The following is a 23,104-nucleotide window of genomic DNA, read 5'->3' on the forward strand; positions in this document are numbered from 1 at the left end:
TTGGCCTCCAAGGAGCACTCTGGCTGCACTTCTTCCAAAATGGATCTATTGGTTCTTTTGGCAGCCCATGGCACTTTCAATATTCTCCTCCAACAATTGCTGGTGGTGGTTATGTGCCATGGAGTCAGAACCGACTCATAGTGACCCTGTACAGGGTTTCCGAGGCTGTAAATCTTTACGGGAGCAGAGCGCCTCATCTTTCTCCCATGCAACAGCTGGTAGTTTCAAACTGTTGACCTTAAGGTTCGCAGCCTGATTCATAACCACTACACTGCCACAACTCGCTCCTCTAACACTTAGTGTACCTTTAAAAAACAAAGGTCCAGTCAAAACAGTAGCTTCAGAGGAGATTTGCTGGGCCAGACAAAGAAGTCAGCAAAGAAGATGCTGGTGACTTTTTTGGGGGATTCCCCAGGCATGATCTTGATAGATTTTCTCAAAGAACACAGGCTAACAATGGGGCTAATTATGAAGTTGTAAGAGAATGAAAAACTGTATTGGTGAAGAAAAGGTCAGGAAAGTTGCGCCTAGGATTCCGTCAGAGTTATGCACCTGCTCATTTTTGGAGGCTAGCTAGGGCTGTCACGTGAGAATTTCATTAAGAAATTGACTCCATCCACCCAAAAGCCCTGGTCTTGCCCCTTTAGACTTCCTTTTGTTCCCCAAACTCAAAGAACTTTGAAAAGTAAGATAATTTGCCCAAACTGCCATCTTGATGTGTTGTAAAGTGAAGAGTGCAGAATTCTTCAGGGAAGGGTTAGACAGATGGAAATGCTGCATTCATAAGTATATATAGACTTAGATGGTGGCTATGGTGAGAAACAATGGCTTCACATTTTGTTACTTTTGTTTAATTAAGGGGTCTTTGATTTTGTAGCAATATTTTCCACGTACTGTGTTATGCATGAATGTGTGCATGCATGCATGTATGGCAGGTGAGTGATGTGAAAGATTTCAAGGTAAGGCCTATGCTCTATTCAAGTCCCCCAAACATGCTGTTTATGTCCTTTTCATACAGTAACATGTTTAATGTCAGGGCTATGGGGCAGTTCATTCTGGTTCAACCCTCCACTGAGAATTTGTATATCCACCCCAGTTATACTGAATCAGAATCTGTAATTTAACAAGATCCCCAGATGACTCTTACAGGTTATTGGTAAAAATTAGATTCTGATTCAGTATATCTGGGATGAAGATGTAAATTCTCAGCAGAGGTTCAAATTAGAATGAACTGGTTTGAAGTCCTGTTTAGCTTTAATAGGATCCCTGGTGGCACAGCAGTCAAGCACTCAGCAAGTAACTGAAAGGTTGGTGGTTTGAACCTACCAGCTGCTCCTTGGAATAAAGCTATGGCAGTTTGCTTCTGTAAAGATTTATAGGGCTGTTCTACCCTCTCCTATAGGATTACCATGAATCAGAACTGTCTGAACGGCAGTGGGCTTTGGGTTTGGTTAAATATTGTTGTTGATATTGTTAAGTGCCATTGAGCTGGTTCCGACTACAGTGACACTGTATAGGATTTCTAAGGGGTTGAACCACTGACCTTGCGGTTAAAAGTCCAGTGCTGATCCTACAGCGCCACACCAGGACCAGCTTCAAATATTTTAGCATTTTTTATTACATATAATGGATATCAGTCATAGCTTTGTAATTTCAATGTGTGTGATTAGATATTCAATAGCAGTGGAAATGGCATATGTAATTGATAATCTTTTGCCTCTAACCAATTCCTGCTCTGTTAAATACTGACGACATATTTAAGGTAAATTGGACTTAAGTAACATTTGCCCTCTGAAAGAATACTGGAAATTAATTTTAATTACAATTGATTTCTGTAAATAATGGCTCTTCTCCGGTGGCTATAGTTTCACCCAGGGTTGCTGCTGTACCTGCGCTGATCCTTGTTTGATAGTACAAGTCACAGAAAGAGCTGAGGCAACAAGAGAAAGAGTTCACTTCAAACACCTTCATGACCTCCTTCCGCTGTGTACTGCTTGTTTCTACTGGGGCCTCAGACCCAATCACTCAAGCTCTGAGCAAGAAGCTAATAAGGAGACCTTGACTTTAGTGGTGGTGGTTGTGTGCCATGGAGTTGGTCCTGACCCACAGTGACTCTGCATAGGCTTTCCGAGGCTGCGAATCTTTATGGAACAGAAAGCCCCTTCTTTCTCCCGCTGAGTTTAAGGGTTGTTGTTGTTAAGTACTGGCAAGTAGGTTCTGACTCATAGGGCTCCTATATAGGATTTCCAAAGAACGGCTGGTGAGTTTGAACCACAGAATTTGCAGTCGAGCGCTTATCCTACAGGGCCACACTGATGGTAGCGGTGTGCATGGAGTCGGTTCTGACTCATAGTTCTTCTGAGAACAGCTGGTAGTTTCAAACTGCTGATCTTGAGGCTAACAGCCCGACTTGTAACCACGACACTACCAGAGCCCAACTTGTAACCACTCCAAAATAAGCTTTATTCTTGCTTTTGGTTTTATGTGTGCTTAACTTACTTAATTTAAGACTAAGACTTAGGTCTTAAGCACACATAACACCATAATTTAGTCTTGGAGAAAGATGAGTTTTTCTGTTCCCATAATGATTTATAGCCTCCTCAGAAACCCTATACAGTTGTGCTATGAGTCAGAACCGATTCGATGGCACGCAGCAGCAGCAGCAGCAAGTTCTAAGGAGACCTGATGGTGCTGTGGGTTAGGCAATAGGCTGCAAACTGCAAGGCTGGTGGTAGTTCAAATCCACCAGCCACTCTGCAGGAGAAAGATGAGGCTGTTTGCTCATGTAAAGATTTATAGTTTCAGAAGCCCTATATAGGGTCACTGTGAGTCAGAATCAACTTGATGACAGTACTTGATGATGCTTGTTTGTTTGTTTTTTGGTAACTTAGTCTTGCCTTGTTTTGGTCTCTTTTTTACCTAGACACTTTATCAGAGATAATTACTCTTCTTCAGCATTCCACTAGCAATCCCTGAGTCTTATTTGCTTGATATTTTTAGATTTCATCCTTTGCCTTCCTGAACGTAATGTGCTGATCTATTCTCCCTTATTCTTGTCCAACTGAATTTTAATGCCTGAAGATCTCACTACTAGTCGATTCCTACCAAAATAAACTCTTGTTTCCTTCCTTCCCACTCCACCCTACCCACTGCCCTGGCCTATTAGACGTAAGCCTGATCACCACAGAAGTAGATTCCACAAAAGCTGATCGTCTCGAAATTAGGAGTCCTGGTGTGGCGCTGTAGGATAAGCATTGGACTGCAAAGTTGGTTTGAACTGCAAGGTCGGTGGTTCAAACGCACCAGCTGCTCCTCAGAAACCCCATACAGGGTCGCTATCAGTTGGAACTGACTCCACAGCACTTAAAAACTACAATAAATTAGTAGGACAAGCATTTTGCTATATAAAAAAATCCAGTCTCCTGGAACAGTGAAACCTTCAATGTTGGCGGTCCTGGTGTGATGCACTGGACTGCAAGGTCCGTTTGAACCCCAAGGTCAGTGGCTCAAGCTCACCATCCACTCCTTGGAAACCCTGTGCAAGGTTGCTATGAGTTGGAACCGACTTGGCAGCACTTAACAACAACAAAACTCTGGCATGGTAGATGAGATCAAAGTTTTCACTCTCCTTTTAATTACGTCACTATGATTGGGGAAACTGAGTAGAAGAGCACAAGTGACCCCAGTACAACAAATCATAAATCCACAGACTGGGAGGACCTTTCTCTCTCTTCCTCTTCACAGGTAAAGTTCTCTATGTCTGTTGTCTTGTGCTTACCATCCATTCACTCACATCCACACCATTCAAAGCAGTGTTTGCTAATTTTGTTACTAATCAATCCCCTTGTTGCTAAATCAGTCTTCTTTGTACTAGATCTTCCAGCAGGACACTATTGACACTCTCTTCCCCACCTCCACCCCTGTCTTTTCTCCACAGTGCAATGCTCCTTTGTGCAGGCTGCAGTTTTTTCTCAGTGCTTCTCGGCCCTCTACAAGTCGACGCTTTCTCCACAGAAATCTCATCTTGCCAATGGCTTCAATCACTGCCTATTTACGCAGGACTCACAAATTTATATTTAGACTAGAACCTTCTCTTTTGGGTTCCAGATCATTCTATATATTTACCTACTTGACATCTCACTGGAGTGTTTTAAAGGTATCTCAGTATGTTCCCAAATGAAATTCATAATCTTTTTCTGTTACCAACAACCTCCTGCCTACCCCCCAAGATCCTCTCCAAATGTGGTTTCTTTCCAGTTTTACCCATCTGAGTAAATCGTCCATCCATCCATCCATCCTCGTGATCCTACTCTAAGTCAGACTTATAATGGTCATTTCCCAGTCCTTTGTATTCCTCTCCTTCACATCTTATCTAGCTTTCAGTTTCATCAGTTACTTCTCTGGAATCCATTTACTCCTCACTTACTAACTACGTCATTATCCAACATTTTGCATTTACGGCCACAGTGAAACCCCCCCTAGCCAACTATTTTGTACATTAATGACATACTGTATTGAATGCCAAGGTGCAAGGCAAGAATAATACTGGTGGTGATGGTTAAAGTTAGGTGTCAGCTTGGTTGGGCCATGATTCTCAGTGTGTTGGCAGTTATGTAAAGATGGGATTAGGCAGTTATATAATGATGTAATTTGACATTAATATGAAGTAGTCATCCTCTATTTTGTGACCTATTGTGGTCACATTCCATTTTCACATAACTCCAACTTTTACAAAATGACCTGGTCTTTGGAACCTAACCAGTTGGCAAGTGAGGAGTGGGTATAGTTATCTTCTTTCTAGCCACATTATCACTGTTTCTCCCATAAGCCACTGTGAGAATCTCTATGTTTCCTTCCAATTCATTTCCTGGATTACAATAGATTACATTTTCTAAAAGCAAATTTAATTAACTTTCCCTTTATTTTCCCACCCCCCCCCAACTTCCTTTGCTTTTATAATAAAGACTAAAAACCCCAATCTGCCCTAGAAGAGCCTGAAGTCTGGCTTCTACTTACCTTCCTCTTAGACTAATGTCCCTTCCCACTGCTCTCAGCTCCTCAACTCAAGGGGTTCTGTCACGTGAAAGGGTATGTTCACATCATAACCCTCTGCTTGCAATATGCTCTTTGTTCTATCCCTTTATTTAGTTGTTTTTTATTTCAGTTTCTCATAGAAGCCTGCGCAGACCTCTGGAATAAGTCAATCCCCACATTACAAGTTCTCACAGGGCCTCGGACCTCTTCTTTGTGGCCCTGGTATAATTTTCAGTTCATCTCTCATGAAAACCTAAGTTTCATGAGGTTAGGACTGTCTGTTTTTGCTCACTGCAGTCATGCCAACATCTCCCAACTCCCCCTTTACTCTGCACCAGTCACACTGGCTTGAAGCTGTTTTTTCCAGGCTCCAGCAAGCATGCTCCCTCCCTCGGGGCCTGTGCCTGGAGCAGATACCTCCCTCACCTGCCCCAGGTCTAGGTGAATTGCAGCTTCTCAAAGGGACCTTTCTTAACTACAATTTATGCACCCCTACCCACATCCCTTCCCTGTATTATTTTCTCTGTGACCTATATCACTTTCTAGTATAAGAAGTACACAATTCATTTAGTGATTGTTTCTTTATTTTTTTAAAAATAAGTTTTTATTTACATGGAAGAATATCAGTTTTATATTAATCCTATCATGTTTCGTTTCATTGCAATGATTACAATTCCCTCCATGCAACATCAAATAACCAAAGGGTACACCCTACAGACCCCCCCCCCCCCCCCCCCCCCAGGTCATCAGCACATAGAGCTCTCCTCATTTGATAGGTACTCTGGAATCCTGGTGTGGTGCTGTAGCATAAGCACTGGACCACAAGGTCAGTTTAAATCATAAGGTCAGTGGTTCAAATTCACCAGCTGCTCCTTGGAAACTCTATACAGGGTCACCCCATGGCACTCAACACAACAATAGTTGTTAAAAGAATAAATTTGGTTTGGCACAGGGCCCAGCATGAAGCAGATCAATGTATAGCTATTGAATGAATGGCAGCCAGTTGGAGGGCATGGAACTGGGCTAGCACCTCACAGATGTCTGCTCTTTATGAAGGTAAAAAAGTATTGCTACAAAGTCAATGAAACTTTGACTAAACAAAAAGCTGTGAAGCTACTGTTTCTTAACATACCCTCCATCTAGTCTGTACACTTCTGAAGGCAGTGTTCTCATGTCTCTAACCCTCACCGGAAGAATTATAAGCGCTTCCATCTATACCACGTCAAAAAGGCAATTTTCCCATCTTCGAGGGACTCAAATCATGTTCCTATTAAATATTCTATGAGTTTGGGGAACAAAGAGAAGTCTGAAATGGCTGTAGGGTGGATGAGGTAAGGTTTCTCAGTGAAATTCTTGTAGGCCTTGCTGTCCTCAAAAAATGAGCAGGTACATTGTTGTGATGGAAAAATATCCTCAGCAAGCTTTCTTGGCTTTTTTCTCACCAATGCAGTTTTAAATTTCTCAAAACATCTTTATAAAAAGCCCTATGACCGTCTTGTGTCCTTCAAGAACATTTGTGAAGATTACACTTTGGGTTCGCAACAAACATGCACAATAACCTTTTGAGCTTTCTTCTCTGCCTTGAATTTAATTGGCTCAACAGTTCTCCTTGGAAGCCACTATTTTGATTGGACCTTTTTATTTTTGGAAGGCACCGTAAGTAGACCTAGACACGTGTGTTACTGAGAGAATGTATCTACAGCCACCATGGATCGCAGAGACATATTTAGCCATGTTTTGTTTGAAATAAACCTGTGTGTGTATGGCCTGGAATCCTAGTAGTGATACTTTCTGACTCTAGTAGTTTGCTGTCAGTCCATTAGGAGAGAGGAGTTAGCATTAGGAGGCTGCAGCTGGGAGATTTGGTGAGTGTCTTAAGCTTAGTGCAATTATAACCAGCAAAGTTAATTACAATTAGGAGCTGTTGAGAGTATTAGGAGGGCTGTGTTTGAGTGACAGGAACCCATGTGGGGCAAGGGTTAAGCTCTCATCTGCTACTGAAAGATCAGCGGAAAAGACCTGGAGATCTGGTCCTATAGCGTGCAGCCCAGGGATCCCTATGTGGCAGTTTTACTCCGTTACATGAAGTTTCTATGAATTGGAATAGACTTGATGGCACCTAACAACAATGTTTGTATGTGTGGTATTGGAAATCGGGTTCCATTTATATTTGGAAATGGTTATCACAGTGATTTTATGGCATAAGTAAGGGGAGAGTTTAACTTAAGAACAAGAGTCAAAAAATAGTTTTTAAGCCCCATTAAAATAATTTTATATGCAAACAATGTAAGAAAACAATGAATGGGATAATTACAAGCTCATCTTAGTTCTTGGAAAAGCACTAGCAAGAATCTCTAGGATGTTGACTGAGCCCCTGAAGTCCACTCCCTAATTAGCACGTTACTCAAGGCCTCACTTTTCTGAAGCAGACTTCCCGTTAAGAGAAACTGACCTGTCCACAGTTGCATACTCTTATTTGGGTGGGACGGTGGGGAGGAATGGTAAAGCTATTCTCTATGGCTGTTAAAAAAAAATAATAAATAAGGCCTGGCAATTAATCTACTTCTGAAAAGCCACTGAATGTCATATAGGGCAGACTTCTACTCTGACACACACAAGGTTGTGAGTCAAAGTCGACTTCACATGGTATACACATCCACATGACTTAGCTGCTGCTGGTGGTGGTTGTGTGCCATGGAATCGGTTCCGACTTATAGCAACCCTGTACCTGTACAGGGTTTCTGTGGCTGTAAATCTTTACAGGAGCAGAAAGCCTCATCTTTCTCCCATGGAACCGCTGGTAGTTTCGAACTGCTGACTTTGAGGTTAGCTGCCTGATTCATAACCACTATGCTACCAGAGGCATGTATTTTTTATTCCACAAATTCTTCCACACTCTTGGAATGTCTAAGAATTATTTTTGCTACTGTGACTGAAGACACGCAGGCAGCCCTCAGTGAAGCGGTTTCCAAATGACTCCTCTCAGGGGAGGCACAAGCAGTGCCGTGGCGTCATCAGGCCCCACTGGGGTGCTCCACCTGGAGGGATCAAACCTTGGGAACCATCTCTGGGAGAAAAGTCTAACACAGACGGAGAAGGAGGGTGCTTCTGGTATTTAGACAATAATAGTGGTACTTCCAGAAGTACTGATGTGGGGCCATAGGATAAGCACTCGATTCAAGGTCAGTTTGAATCCCGATAGGCTGGCAGTTCAAATAGTCGCTCTTCAGAAACCCTATACAGGGTTGCTATGAGTCAGCACTGACTCAACAACACTTAACAACAAGTGGAACTTCCAAGGAACCCTGGTGGCATAGTGGGTTATGCATTGGATTGCTATCGCAAGGTCAGCAGTTCGAGCCCACCAGCTGCTCAGTGGGAGAAAAAGAAGAGGCTTTCTGCTCCACAGAGATCTGTAGCCTCAGAAACCCAATACAGTCGCTATGAGTCAGAACTGACTGGACAGCACACCATCACCCCTATGTGGTATCACACTCATCTCAATTAGCTGGGGTAGACCAACAGTATCTCATCGAAGGAAGTAAATGGTCACTTTAGGGATGCCATGGAAGGCAGGGAGGAGGATTGGGTTATTGGATAGTGTACACAGGTAGAGAAGTCTCTTTTTGACACTGTCCCCAGAAAAGTACCAAGCCAGTACAATTTGATAAAGACACACTGAAAAAACACCATGAAGGCATGGGGTGGAGGGCGGGAAGGGCTGGAAAATGCAGCCCTAGAGACCAGGGTTACAGCCAACAGTCAGCAAGCTACCCAGAAATAGAACGCAGAGTTGCAGCCTGTTCAGGTCACTGTATGTAATCATGTGACCAGCCGGGGAGCCAGATGGGTCCTGCAAATTACCCACCAGTCAATCCTTTGGAATCTGAGACTTCTAATCACTGAGTGTTGGGTTTTAAATGACCTATTGAGTCTGCTCAGGAGCTCTGGTAGCGTAGTACTTATGAATTGGGCTGTGATCTGCAAGGTCAGCAGTTCAAAACTACCAGCTGTTCTGCGGGAGAAAAATGAGGCTTTCTGCTCCTGTAAGGATTTACAGCCTCGGAAACCCTGTACAGGGTCGCTATGAGTCGGAACCGACCCCACGACACATAACAATTGAGTCTGCTAAGCTAAAGAAGTTTAACTTAATGAGTCAGAAATGAGTCAGCACAATAACAACATTACTTACCCAAGATCTCATCATTCCAACCCACATCTCATTGTATTTTGACCAAAAGAACTATCTTAATTAGTCCACCCCCCCACTCCACCCCACCCCCACACATTTACCCTTCTTCACCATGTCAACATGTAGCATTGCAGGTTAATGAGCTGGACTGCAATGCTGGTTTGAACCTAAGGTCAGTGGTTCAAGTTCACCAGCTGCTCCTTGGAAACCATATACAGGATCACTATTGGTCGGAACCAACTCAATGGCACTTAACAACAACAACAACAATGTCAACAACACTGCCTCTACCATACATTTTTCACTTATTTGTAGACTTCACATCTATTATTTCATGTCTGTCTTAGTCTGATCTAACTCATAAATTATAAACCTATAAGGATATGAGATAGATTTAGATTTTTTCCCCTTCTTACAATGTTGTGCTAGAAGCAGACTACATTCAGTACATACATACTGATTGATTAAATAATTTGTCCTAATTGCAGGGTCTTGATGACTGAAGGTGACTTTGGTGGTGACAAAAAAGTACCCTTGATGATAGAAGTGACAAGTTCTCCTTGTGGGAACTGTTCTCCACCAAACCAAGAGTCAGCAAACTATAGCCCCTGACCCAAGTCAGTCTGTTGCCTGTTTTTGAAAGTAAAGTTTTATTGGAGCATAGTAATGCCCACTAGTCCACTCTGGTAGTATGTAGTAGTTACAAGTCGGGCTGCTAACCTCAAGGTCAGGAGTTTGAAACTACCAGCTGTTCCGCTGGAGAAAAATGGGGCTTTCTGCTTCTGTAAAGATTTACAGCCTTGGCAACGCTTATGTAGTTGTTATGAGTCAGAACTGACTCCACAGCATACCACTACTAGTCAAAACACACCCAGAAATGGCTTGGAGGGCATGCTTGCATATGTTTCCTTCTAAAAGATGGCCTTGAAAACTCTATGTAGTATGAGGTGGAACTGACTCAAGGGCCACTAGCAATAAACACATTTGGTTTTGTGGTATAACAGCACAGCTGAGAAGCTGAAGCAAAACTGGCTGGCCAGTGAAGTTTGACGTGTTTATTATGTGGTCCTTCACAGAACATTTTCACCAAACCCTGTCATGACCATAACTGCTGGGGCAGTGTCATTTTACATTTAGCCATCAATCTATAAAAGCGCCACTTACCCATTGATTCTAGGAAAGGTCTAGGTGCTCAATGCACATCTGTTGAATGGTGGAATGGATTAGTGGGTCTATTTAAGCACACACTCTCAGCGAGGAGAAATAAATGGAAAATCGGCATCCAATATTTCTGAGGAAAATAGCTGTACACCAATATCCGAATGGGTCAAGCAGAGAGCAGGTGGCAGTGTCTCTGGAGGCCAGATAAGCCTCAGTGTAAAACGGAGCACCCACTTGTAAGGTCGCAGCAAGTCTGCAAATCTCCCACAGAGAGGGAGCAAGCCATTTAGGGCCAGTGCCAGCTCGTGCTCCTCTGGAAGTTCCTAAGTAATTAGTCAAGAATCATTTTTATATCATCAAAGGACAGCTGCCTACTTAAGTGACTTTATCTCCCCTCATATCAGCTTGAAAATGAGGACAGCATTTGTTATATAAAAATATGTTTGTATCAGATTATGGTTTGGAAATTTCTTCATAAACATACATGATAAATTTTTATTGCAATACGGTTAGGAAATAGGTTGTTGTTGTTGTTTCTGTGTGCTGTCAAGTTTAGTGACCCTGTATAGAGTTTCCAAGAGCAGCTTCTGGGGGTTTGAACTGCTGACCTTGTGCTTAACAGTATAGTGCTTATACAATGCCATACCAGGACTCTGGGAAATAGCATGGTGGTAGTGGTTGTGTGCCACTGTGTTGGTTCCTATTCATGGCGACCCTGTATATGGTTTCTGCAGAAAGCCTCATCTTTCTACCATGGATAGACTGGTAGATTTGAACTGCTGACCTTGACGTTAGCAATCAAGCTCATAGCCCTTTAAGCTACCAGGGTTCCTTGGGAAATAGGATTGTTGTTGTTAAGTGACTTTACAAATGAATTGTATATACTGCTTCCCAAACACACTAGCCTCTACCCTGCCCTCCTCAGGCTACTACTGCCTTTGTTGTTGTTGTTGTTGTTAAGTGCCATCCAGTTAATTCCGATCCATAGTGACCCTGTATTGGGTTTCCAAGGAGCAGCTGGTGAGCTTGAACCGCCGACCTTGCAGTTTGACTTATTACCCCACAGTGCCACAGCCTTTCCCCATACCAATTCCATTCTTCAAATGACAACCAACTTCCTGTTTTCCTCTGCACCCATTCTGTGCCGAAGACCCTAGGTTGGTTAAGCCTTTAGTAAGTAAATTAGACCCTATTTCTACTCCTCCTCTTAGGCAACAACATGAAGCTACCCAGAAAGAACTCCTGTGGAAGGAAGGCTTTAGAAAAGCAGCTCCAGAATTCCCCTAAGGGAGGCCTGGGGGTCAGCCTGGGGCCAGATGGTTTGCTTTGAAGCTCCCTTTGAACTGCGTATTCATTTACCTCATTTGTATGTACATTGTGGTGGCCTGGGGAGGTAAAGGAGGGACAATGGCTCCTTTTGTTGCAGTTGTTAATGGCTCCTTAAGCTGCCACTTTTCTTGGACACTGATCTGCTAATGGTGACACCAGGGACAAGTTAGCAATATGTTAAGGACCAACTTTCCAACTAACCTTCAGACAGTCTTTATAAAAACTGCAACTGGGTTTGAGTCCTACCCTTTTATTCTTTTTGTGCTCATTTTCGTCATCTGTTAAACTGGTCTAATAACATTAGCCATTTCATGGTGATTTTATGAGGAATGAAGGAGTTCATATATGTAAAATGTTTAGAATGGTGTCTAGCACATAGTAAGTCCTCAGTAGATGTTTACTTTTATTATTATTTTTGTTAATTCCAAAATATTTTTCATGTGTCTGCTAGGTGCAGGTATTCAACAATGTACTGAGAAGAGTGGGTTTTAAAGGACACGGGTCAGTTGGATCTCTCAGTACTACTAAAACCATACTCCTAGGCAGCCACCTTCTGGCTGACCAAGAGAAGGTCAGCCCTGACATTAGAATGGCTTAGGACAAGGTTTACCCACATCCTGTTTAATTTTGTATATGAAGGGAAGCCCAAGACTATTGTGAATTCCCATTTTACTCTCCATAATCCCCTCCAAGTTTGCTGGTGAGCTGAAGAACACATGAAAGGAGACAATGGAATCTTGCAAAATGCCAACCTTCTGTGGGCTCGAAGAGAATGTGAAGGAATGTGGTAAGGCGGACACAGGCCACCCTGTTCTTCCCATGACCACTCTGGGCAGAAATGATGTTTTTCTTTCCTGAGCTTCTGCAATGCCCTGTATGTATCCAGCATAGCGCTGTGCCATCACACAGAACTGCAGTGGGAGCTGGTATCTGTCACCTAAAACCAGTGGATTAGCTTTACTAGTGGCCAAAGAGACAACAGAGCAAGAGTCCTGGTGTGGTGCTGTGGGTTCATACGCTGGTCTGCAAAGTTGGTTTGAACTGCAAGGTTGGGAGTTCAAGTGCACCAGCCACTCCTCAGAAACCCTATACAGGGTCGCTATGGGTCAGAACCTACTCAACAGCACGTAACAACCAGAAAGAGACAACAGGGCATACTTGGCTGGGATGTTTCATATTACATGAAATGGCCTCCCACTCTTTGTTTCTTTTTACAATAAAACACAGTGTAGAACTGTGCTCTTCACTATGATAGTCATTTGTCTCATGTAGTGTTTAGATTTAAAATAAAGAAAATTTTTTAAAAATTGAAAAACTTATTTCCTTAGTTCTACTAGCTACATTTCAATTGCTCAGCAGCCTCATGTGAGTGGCTATTGTATGGGCCAGAGCAGCTGCAGGGCTGCTTTAGAATCAGTACTGTCATAGTAAGAAATGGTAACTAGGGCAAATAACATATAACTGCACTTTTACAATCAATAAGCCTAATGCATTGTTCCCTAGAATATCTACACCTTTCAAGTGGCTTCTCTTATAGATAATACGACATGGTGAGCCAGATGATCTCTAGGCCAAGTCTCATCTTATTTATTTGTTTTGGTTTGACTTGGCCTATCTTGATCAATAACATTGATTCGATGAGGCTACTATAATGTGGCTATTCATACTGTACTGTAGTCTTGTATGACTTACAGCAGTTTAATGCAGGACGGATGGTTTGAGCCCTGGGAGAACCAGGCTCATCAATCTACCATGCATCTCAGCATCATTATAGGACATTAATGAGCTTTGGCTAGATTTAAAAACGGTCCAAGGCATTATGGATTGGTAACATTCCATTTCACAAGAACTGGGAGCTGCTGATATATAATCCTAGCTCTTTTGCTAATGAGTGTTGTGATACGGGGAGTATCATTTAACTTCTGAGTTTCAGTTTCCTGTCCTTAAAATGGGGCTATTACTGACCTACCTAACCCAAGTGTCTGGAGGATTAATGACTTAATGTTTGCAGAGAACTCGAGCTCCTTGCATGAAGGCATGCTGTGCATCATTATTTCTATTTATTCTCCTGCAGCAGCTGGGGAACATTAGGACTGTTACGTTTATCAATTCTAAAATGCATTTTCTTTCTCAGCATTTCAACATTACCTATGTTACCTGAACCTCATATCTTAGTAAAGCTAGCCCCACAGCAAGAGGACACTGATACAGTGGGGAGCATCCAGATAGTTTTTTTCCTTTCTTTAGTCTGAGGCATTCTAGCAGGATTCTGAAGGCAGTAATTGCACTGTAAATTCTCACTGCATGAGGCTGGTGGTCAATCGTATCAAATGTGAAGAGAAAGTCATATAACAGCACCATTACATAGCCAACACTTACATGCAATGATATTCCCATATCTGTTCTTCATTCTGTTCTCATCTTTCTTAGCAGAGTCCCATGGTGCAGACTGCCCTTCAAAGAAGCTCTAGAATCAAGAGAAAAGTGACATTAAGAATCACAATTTGGTTCAGTAAAGAAAGGGATCTTAAAGATGGAGGATGTTTTTAAAAAGTGTAGAACACGGGTCAAGAAGGAAACAGACTGTTCTTAGCAAAGAGATACAGCATTAACTAAATTTCCAATTATTTCATGTAACTTTTCCTAACTTAAAAACATTTTTTTTCTTTAGCTGTTATCTTCCAAACACAGGGCTGAGGACTGAAGAGGTGGACTTACACTATGTCTGTAAAAGCAAGGAGGAATGCTTGAGTGCTCACCCCTATCATGCTTAAATATTTAATACAGAAAAAACAACACTTTTTGACATTGCTTAAATATCTTACAATTTTCCAACGTTCTTCTATGAAATACAAAGGTATCTTGTTTTTCTTCCAAATTTCTAATGGAAAGAAGGTCATTTTTTGTTAATATGAAAACAGGTAAGTTAAGAGTTTATGACTTAACTGCTGAAATTGTATAATAAATTCTGCCAGAGTTTTTGCTTCATTTTTAATGGAACTTAGATGTCCATTTAAGGAGCTCTGGTAGCGTAGCGGTTATGAGTCAGGCTGCTAGCCTCAAGGTTGGCAGTTCAAAACTACCAGCCGTTCTGAGGGAGAAAGATGAGGCTTTCTGCTCCTGTAAAGATTTATAGCCTCGGGCACCCTGTACAGGGTTCGCTGTGAGTTGGAACCGACTCTACAGCACACTATTACTACCACCAGATGTCCATTTATTTAAGAATTTGGCATTAATATTCCCAGGGTCTTTAATCTTGATGTTGTTAGGCAGATGTATATTTATTTTCTGTCCAAGTTATAATGAAAATGTCTTCTGCTCTATTTTGACAAATGAAATAAAAATAAAATAAAATAAATAAACCAAACCTAAAACAAAGCTGGGATTTTTTATTTCCAATTTTAGACCATGTTACTCTTTATCAGTTTCAACTCACAGCGACCCTGTGTAGGGTTTCCGAGGAGTGGCTGGTGTACTTGAACCACCTGACTTGCGGTTCAAACCGACCTTACAGTCCAGTGCATTAACCCTCAGCACCACATCAGGACTCCAGGACTAGCTACAGATAAATTAATAGGTTCACGTTGTACTTTGCTACCTGAAGGATAAAATGCTGTGCAACGCAGGCCAAGTACAAATAAACATATTTCAGATTATTAATAAATGAAGTCAATAAAACTACTAGCAGGAGAAATCACTAATTAATGCCATCTAGAACAAGGGCATTATATAATTAGGTGATTTATTTAAACATGGGACTTCTATTTTGTTATAAAATATGAATTTATAAATAGCCTCAGGGAATTTAAAGTCAGGTACTCTGTGAATAGTGTCTTTTGTCACTCTATGAATGACAGTTATTTTACAGTTGAGTAATAACTATTATTTGACTTTCCCTATAATAATTATACTTTAAGCTTGCCATGATTTAATTATCAATTTCATTTCTCTATGCCTTTTCACCCATCTAAAAGTTTTGAAGTTATTTATTTTTGGTAAAAAAATGGAGGACTCTACCGGTGAAGTCTCCATAAATCCATTATCACTAGTTAGCATTATCACAAGATGATAGAGGGCTATTAACCATTCTCATGAGGTGCAGGAGGGTCAGCGCTGGTCAGCAGTTCAAACCCAGAAGCTGCTCCTCAGAAACTCTATACAGGGCTGCTATGTGTTGGAATAGACTCAATAGCATTTCACAACAATGACACCAACCACCGAATTGGGGAAGAGACCATCAGTGCTTGACTGGTCAAAGGACCACTCCTAGGCCACACGGAACCAGCCACATGGAACCAGAGATGCTCTTCCGGCTCCAGACAGGAAGATGCTCTCCTGTGGTTGGTGCACTGTACTCACACCACAGTTGTGCCTCTTTAGAGTGTGTGGGAATCACACCACTCCAAGTGTACTTGCTTCTGAAAACAATCACTTTAATCTAATCATTTTCATTCTACTGGTGTTTGGGAAGCTGACATAAATCAGCAAATGGAGCAATACCAATATCCTTACGTTTGGACACTCCACTCCCAAGCCCTAACAGCGTTTGACACAGTTAGACACAGTGAGTAGCACATTCATTATCTCTACTGTTCTTCAGAGTAAACATTAAGGCACAGAGGGATGTCCCCCCTGCTTTACAGATGAGAAACCTGAGACGCAGAAAGACCAGTCAGCTGGTAACAGGCCAACCTGGACTAGACTGTCAAGTTTCCTTACTCCTGATCCATGTACCTACTCCTGTGACATGGCTTTTAATGGGAAAACACTGTTTAAGTATAAATCACTTAACTATAAATAGCCAACAAGTGTTTTCCATACATAGGTCAACATCTGAGATGTTGATATAATGAAAACAAAAACTGTCACCACTGGACCAATGCCATGATAGATAGAGAAAAGACTGAAGTTGTCAAAGACTTCATTTTGCTTGGGTCCACGATCAACATATATGGAAGCAACAGTCAAGAAATCAAACAACATATTGCATTAGGCAATTCTGCTGCACGAGACTTCTTTAAAGTATTCAAGAGCAAAGATGCCAACTTGAAGGTGTGCCTAACCCAACCCATGGTATTTTCGATGGCCTCATATGCATGTGAAAGTTAGACAATGAGTAAGGAGGACCATAAAAGAACTGATACATTTGAGTTATGGTGTTGGAGAAGAATATTAAAAGTACCATGAACTGCCAGAAAGAACAAACAAATCTGTATTGGAAGAAATACATCAGAATGCTCTATGTCAACATGGCAAGACTTCATCATCCCTCACACTTTGGACATATTATCAGGAGGGACCAGTTCCTGGAGAAGGACATCATGCTTGGTAAAGTGGAGAGTCAGTGAAAAAGAGAAAGACCCCAGAGAGACGGATTGACACAGTGGCAGGAGCAATGGGCTCCAGCATCATAATTGTGAGGATGGCACAAAACTGGGCAGTTTTTCATTCTATTGTGCATATGGTCGCTGTGAGTTGGAGCTAACTCAACGTTACCTAACAACAACATATGAAGGAGTGTGGTTGTAGTCTGTTGTCGTTTCCAATTCATAGTGACCCTATATAATGCTGTGCATTAGGCATTGTGCTGCTAACCACAAGATCAGCAGTTCAAACCAGTTCAAAGATCAGCAGCTCTGTGGAAGATAGCAAAGGCTTTCTGCTCTCGCAAAGGTTTACCGTCTCAGAAACACAATAGATGGTTGCTATGAGTCAGAATCAATTTGATTGCAGTGGACTTTTTTTTTTTTTTTTTTTTAAATAATCTTTACAGAAGCAGATCACCAGGTCTTTTCTCTTGTGGAGCTGCTGAGTTCTTGCAGCGGGTTTCTGGACCTTCCTGTCCAGGAGTTGTGTGAATCACTATGAGTGCAACAATGTACTCTTTTAAATTAAAAACGAAAACCTTAACAAGTAGTTGTTTCAAGAATGAAATATGGTGACCATGTCTTACATTTTCTGGGGCAATTCTGCCTCCAATCATATAGCAATCAGACTAGTACATCAGCAATCTTAAGGTACTGTGCCCATACCCTTGGCTTGGGAAATAAGCAATATACTGTACCCACACACACACAGTCTAGAGAGAATGAAAGGAAGGGTTTTCCAGATTAGCTGTCTTGGCTTTTTTTTGTTGTTGTTGTTATGGAGATTTTTACATTTTTTAAATTTTCCGAGATGAATCCATTTTAAAGGTGATGGCTTTTTTGTTACAATTACACTTTGAAAGTAGATAGGAAACATCTACTGTAGACTTTATACTCTTCTTAGTCCTAATATAGGACAAAGATGAGCTGGTTACATTTCTAGTTAGAGATTATAACTCTATCGCTCTGATACTCAGAGATACCTGACTTCTTAGGTATTTGGAGAAATGTTGGTATAACACACAGGCCCTTCACATTCTGGTTATTTTCCTGGTTTGAAAATACACAATGCATGGGCCATAAGAAGGCAGGTATGCTGGCCATGAACACTTAGAGAACACTGTTTCATCTCTGGGTCCACAGAAACTCTGGCATAGACCAGTGTTTCCCAAATTAGGAACAGACTTCCTTCATGCTTTGTCCCCCTAACAGACTGAGGTTCTGGCAACATCTTGTGACTCCACCTCCTTTTTGATAGCAGACCTGTAGATGGACAGTCACTAATAAACTCACCAATAAAATGAATTTGAGGAAAATGAAGTACCTTAGTTTATCCACAATCAATGTCCACAAAAGCAGCAATCAAGAAATTCAAGTGTATTGCACTGGGCAAATGCAAAACCAAACTCACTGCCATCAATTAGATTACGACTTGACAGGGCAGAGTAGGCTGTAATCTTTGAAGAAGCACACTCCCTCAGTTTTCTCCTGTGGAGTGGCTGGTGGGTTTGAACTACTAACCTATGGTTTAGCAGTATAACACTTAGACTGCTGCACCATCTGGCCTCCTTGTTTAAGCAAATCTGCTGCAAAAAGATTTAACATGTTAAAAAGTAAAGGTTATCTGGCTACCCAAAATGGGGGGCTACAAAGGCAAGAAGTGACTGGCTTACAAGCTTTCAAGAGGGAACCTAGATCCAGAAGGTGTGAAGGAAGGTAGAATCTCTAATGAGTAGTATGCAATCTGTCTAGGCGGGGCTGATGAAATGAAATGCGGATGGGTCTCTTGTGATACAACAGTGAATAATTGTTATCAGGACTGTTTGTGAGGGTTGGAAATGTAAAGGTAGACATTTTGTTGCAAGGATGGGAGTGATTAACTTTTCAGCCTAGCTAGGAACGGAGGTCCCTGGGGCCATCAAGGGAGAAGAGCGAAGAGAGGGACCCTACCCAGAGAAGCAGTGATGCCTGAGATGGAGGCAGAGACGATGACGTGGAGAGATGGAGCTGCTGGGGACTTTAGACACAGAGAGGGAGAGGGGCTGTGTGCTGACGACCGGTGGTTGGTTGATGATGCATGGAGGGGATTGTAGCCATAGCAGTGAAACGATAGACGATATGATGAATGTAAAACTAATATTCTCCAGTGTAAACTATCACATAATTCACAATAAAACATTAAAAAGAAAAGAAAAAAAAAGTAAAGGTATTATTTTGTGGACTAAGGTGTATTTAAACCAAACCAATGTATTTTCAATTGCTTCATATGCAGTGAAAGCTGGATAGTAAATAAGGAAGACCAAAGAAGAATTGATGCATTGAATTATGGTGTTGGCAGAGAATATTAAATATACCATGGACTGTTAGAAGAACCAAGAAATCTGTCTTAGAAAATGTACAGCCAGAATGGCAAGGTTGTTGTCTCAAGTACCTTGGATATGTTATCAAGAAGGAGCAGTCCCTGGAGAAGGACATCATGTTTAGTAAAGTAGAGGGTCAGTTGAAAAGTAGAAGACCCTCAGTGGCTGCAACAATGGGCTCAAACAGCAGTGAATGTGAGGACAGCACAGGACTGGGCAGTGTTTTTGTACCTGGAGTCTTTTGTACCTGGAGTCCCTGTGAGCTGGAACTGACTTGATAGAACCTAACAACAACAGTTTATCTGTAATTTTGTTATGCAATCATTCTAGTGTGTCCTATTTCATGTACTTTTTGACTTTTAAATATCTTTGAGTAAATAAAGTGAAGTCAATGGACACGTTTTATGATCTCTCCTGTGCATTTTTCTGGAGACAAGAACAAAGCTTCTTCAGCTTTTTCTTTTATCTTTACTAGCTGCTGTTGAGAGAACTCTCATTCATGGTGTGTTTGTGTGTAATTGCACACCATAGCGCTTCCAGTAACTGATTTTTGGGAGACTGCCAGGTCTGTCTTCTGAGATGATTCTGGAAGGGTTAAAACCAACAGCCAGGTTAGTAGTCAAATGCTTAATTTTCTTCACCACCTGAGGACTTTTGTATTTGTTTGAAATCTTTGGTGGTGGTGGTGGTGGTTTTATGTCATGGAGTCTGTTCCAACTCACAGCGACCGTGTATAGGGTTTCTGAGGCTCTAAATCTTTATGGGAGCAGAAAGCCTCGTCGTTCTCCCATAGAACAGCTGGTAGTTTTGAACTGCTGACTTTGAGGCTAGCAGCCCAACTAATAACCACCATACTACCAAAGCTCCTGTAAGTCTTTAAGAAGGTCAAAATTTATATGTGTTCCTTTTAAGTTACATAAATGATAAAATAAAGTGAGAATTACTGAATTCTATTGTGGATATACTGACCCAATTTATGTTGTGTCTATACAAGAACTGTTTTGTTGTTGTTAAGTGCTGTTGAGTCAGTTCAACTCATAGCAACCCCATATAGGGTTTCTGAGGAGTGGCTGGTGAGCTTGAACCACCAACCTTCCGGTTCAAACTGGCCTTGCAGTCCAGGGCATTAACCTGCAGCATCAAAACAAGAATTGTTCATGTCAAACTTGTTTAAAGGAAAGCCAGCCAGTTGTTGGATTCTCCCAGTGCTGAGATGGGAGAACTCTGTTGCTTGAAGGAATCAGAAGAACTACTTGTGCACGTGCCAACCACTGCCTCTGGTTACTCAGGGAGCCTCTTCTCATCTGCTTCTCACCTTTCCTGGTGACAGAGATGCAAACCCTATGTTCATAGAAAACCTCCAATTCAGGCTTGATTTTGGATTAACCACCTTAATCTCCCACCTCAAAATGTTTTCTTGACAGGAGTTATGAGAAGATTCACAGACATTGAATACAGGCATGATGTTGAAAAAGAGGTTCAATGAGAGGAAGCAGAAATGGCACTACCAGAAGCCTGGCTGAAGTGATCAGTTAGCAGCTGATGACTTCCCACAGAAAAGCTGTGACTGAAGAATGAGCCTGGGGGACAGAGCACAGTAACCCAGCTACCAGCACACTTTGTTATCAGAGGAATTTAAAATGCAATATGCACAGTTAGGTAATAGTTAGTGTTTAGGGTAGATTTTTAATATGTGGATACAATTTAACACACCAACTATGGACTTTTTATTAAGGAAAAACAGCCACTTTATGAATTTTGGGGATTGAAGTTAATGGTCTCACTGTACCTGCTGTTAGAATTTTCATAAATATACTGTGCTTTTATTCTACTTAAAATGTAATTAAAGTGTTTCTTCTGACTACCTAAGTTCATATATACTGAGAAAAGGCAGCAAACCTGGGAAACACTCAGAAAAAGTAATAAGTCTCTAAGACAATCAAAATGAAACCAAGCAGGCTCTGGCGAATACCAATGACTCTCGACTCTCCCATCTGCACTCTCCATGGGCTCAAAGCAAAAGGAAATTGAACATCCTGCACACTGCCATTTTGTTCAGAATAGGAGACATGTTTCTATGATTCAATAAGCTCCTCCCCACCCTTCATACCACCCTCATTTACCACTGGATATAATTATGCATCTTGGTTGCCCACCTCAAGAGAATGTTACTCCAAAACGATGCAGTCTGTTAAAAATGCGATAGCTCCCAGCCATTAAAAAGGGAGGAAAACCCCTATTCAACAAAAAAGCTGCCAACAAGAGAGGTATGCAAGTCAAGGCTGCCAATAATGTACAGTATGCTTTCTACACGGTGCAGGGGCAAGTTTCTTAGAAGCTTCTGAAATAGATTTCTTCCTTTCTTTCTCATATGAATAAAATTGTGCAAGTAAAATAACTAAAATCATTGCCCTGAAAGAAGGAAAATGAACTCACTGGGGCATGCAAACTCTCTCAATTTTCTTTGTTTTCTGCTTGTACTTCTCTTATGGGTTTCCCAAGACTTGCATTTTACTAGGTTCATATAAGCAATTTATTGCTATAGAACCAGAGAAACTAAAGATGTCGAACATGGTCTGGTGGTCCACACAGTGGGCTGTCTGTGGGAAGTAGCCTAGGAGTCAGGGTCTGCGGCAGCAGTGGTCAACAATCACTGTCATCATCCAATGCTGTGGACAGAGGCAGCCAGAGAGCACATGCGATGCTTCAAGGGAGGTGCTTCCTTCCAATGTCAAGAGAGAGGAGGGTTGGCAGAAATAGGAGTCTGTAAGCATGACTTTTATTATCTCACACAATTATTCATGCATTATTATGTAAATTCAGATCTCATGTGACCACTCATTTTGTTTGGTTTTCCATAGTTACGGTGTTTTTTTAGGGAAGGTGACAGGTTACAATACAGGATGAGAAAAGGCTCAGGGCCCAGTTGTTTAAGTCAGGAGAGCATCTCCTCAACCATTTCCATAGGCAGGCCTGTCTCTGCCTGGCCAATGTTACAAAGCTCTTTTAGAGTGGCTGATAAATGCCCTCAGGACACACCACTCCACCATAAGCCTCAGTCTGTAGGTACTCTACTCAAGTTCCATGGGTCAGCAAGCTGGTCTCCCCAATTGAGTGCCTGGAGACATCCCACCCTGCAGGCAAACTTTCTGCCCAAGGCACTCAGCTTTACTTACTTGCTGGGTTGGGTAATCTACCACTCTGCATCATACTTTTGGTATTGGTGGTGGTGTTGTTTTTAAAAGAACTTGTTAACAGCTATCAATCAAAGTGCTTCACATGAGACCATTTTTTATGACAACTTAATCCAGTTCCAATTAGTGCTAGCAGTACTTTTCATAGGTGACTTTTTAATATTTGTTTAAGGCATCTGGAAGCTCTATCAGGCAAGCATTTTTATTCCTTTTGTGTAGGTAAGAAAGATATAGCAGCTAAGGAACTTTTTACAATCATCACCAAAGCCCCAAGCTTTATGAATCTGGTGCTCTTCCACTTGACCTCAGATGGCAGGGTTGGGGGGGAGGGAGGGGTTGTGCATGAATGCCCATGAATAGCCATTCACATCAAGTGACCTGGCCGTGGGTCACAAGTTTGCAAACATTTTTGGTTCCATCTTTATGTACTGAGCTTGTTTGGTTAGATGGCACCTTGCCACCATATAG

At 41.7% G+C, this 23,104-nt stretch overlaps 1 protein-coding gene across 2 annotated transcripts in view; it reads right to left on the reverse strand.

The window, feature by feature from the left end:
• The window catches only part of PTPRM (protein tyrosine phosphatase, receptor type, M), an 840,546-nt gene that overhangs the window by 146,537 nt on the left and 670,905 nt on the right, over window positions 1–23,104 (reverse strand). For both annotated transcript variants that reach the window (XM_006868703.1, XM_006868702.1), the window contains one exon: window positions 14,096–14,183. In XM_006868703.1, coding sequence (XP_006868765.1) covers window positions 14,096–14,183 — 88 coding nt within the window. The remainder of the gene's footprint in view (window positions 1–14,095; window positions 14,184–23,104) is intronic.

This window comes from Chrysochloris asiatica, unplaced genomic scaffold (assembly GCF_000296735.1).
Source record: "Chrysochloris asiatica unplaced genomic scaffold, ChrAsi1.0 scaffold00122, whole genome shotgun sequence".
NCBI lineage: Eukaryota > Metazoa > Chordata > Mammalia > Afrosoricida > Chrysochloridae > Chrysochloris > Chrysochloris asiatica.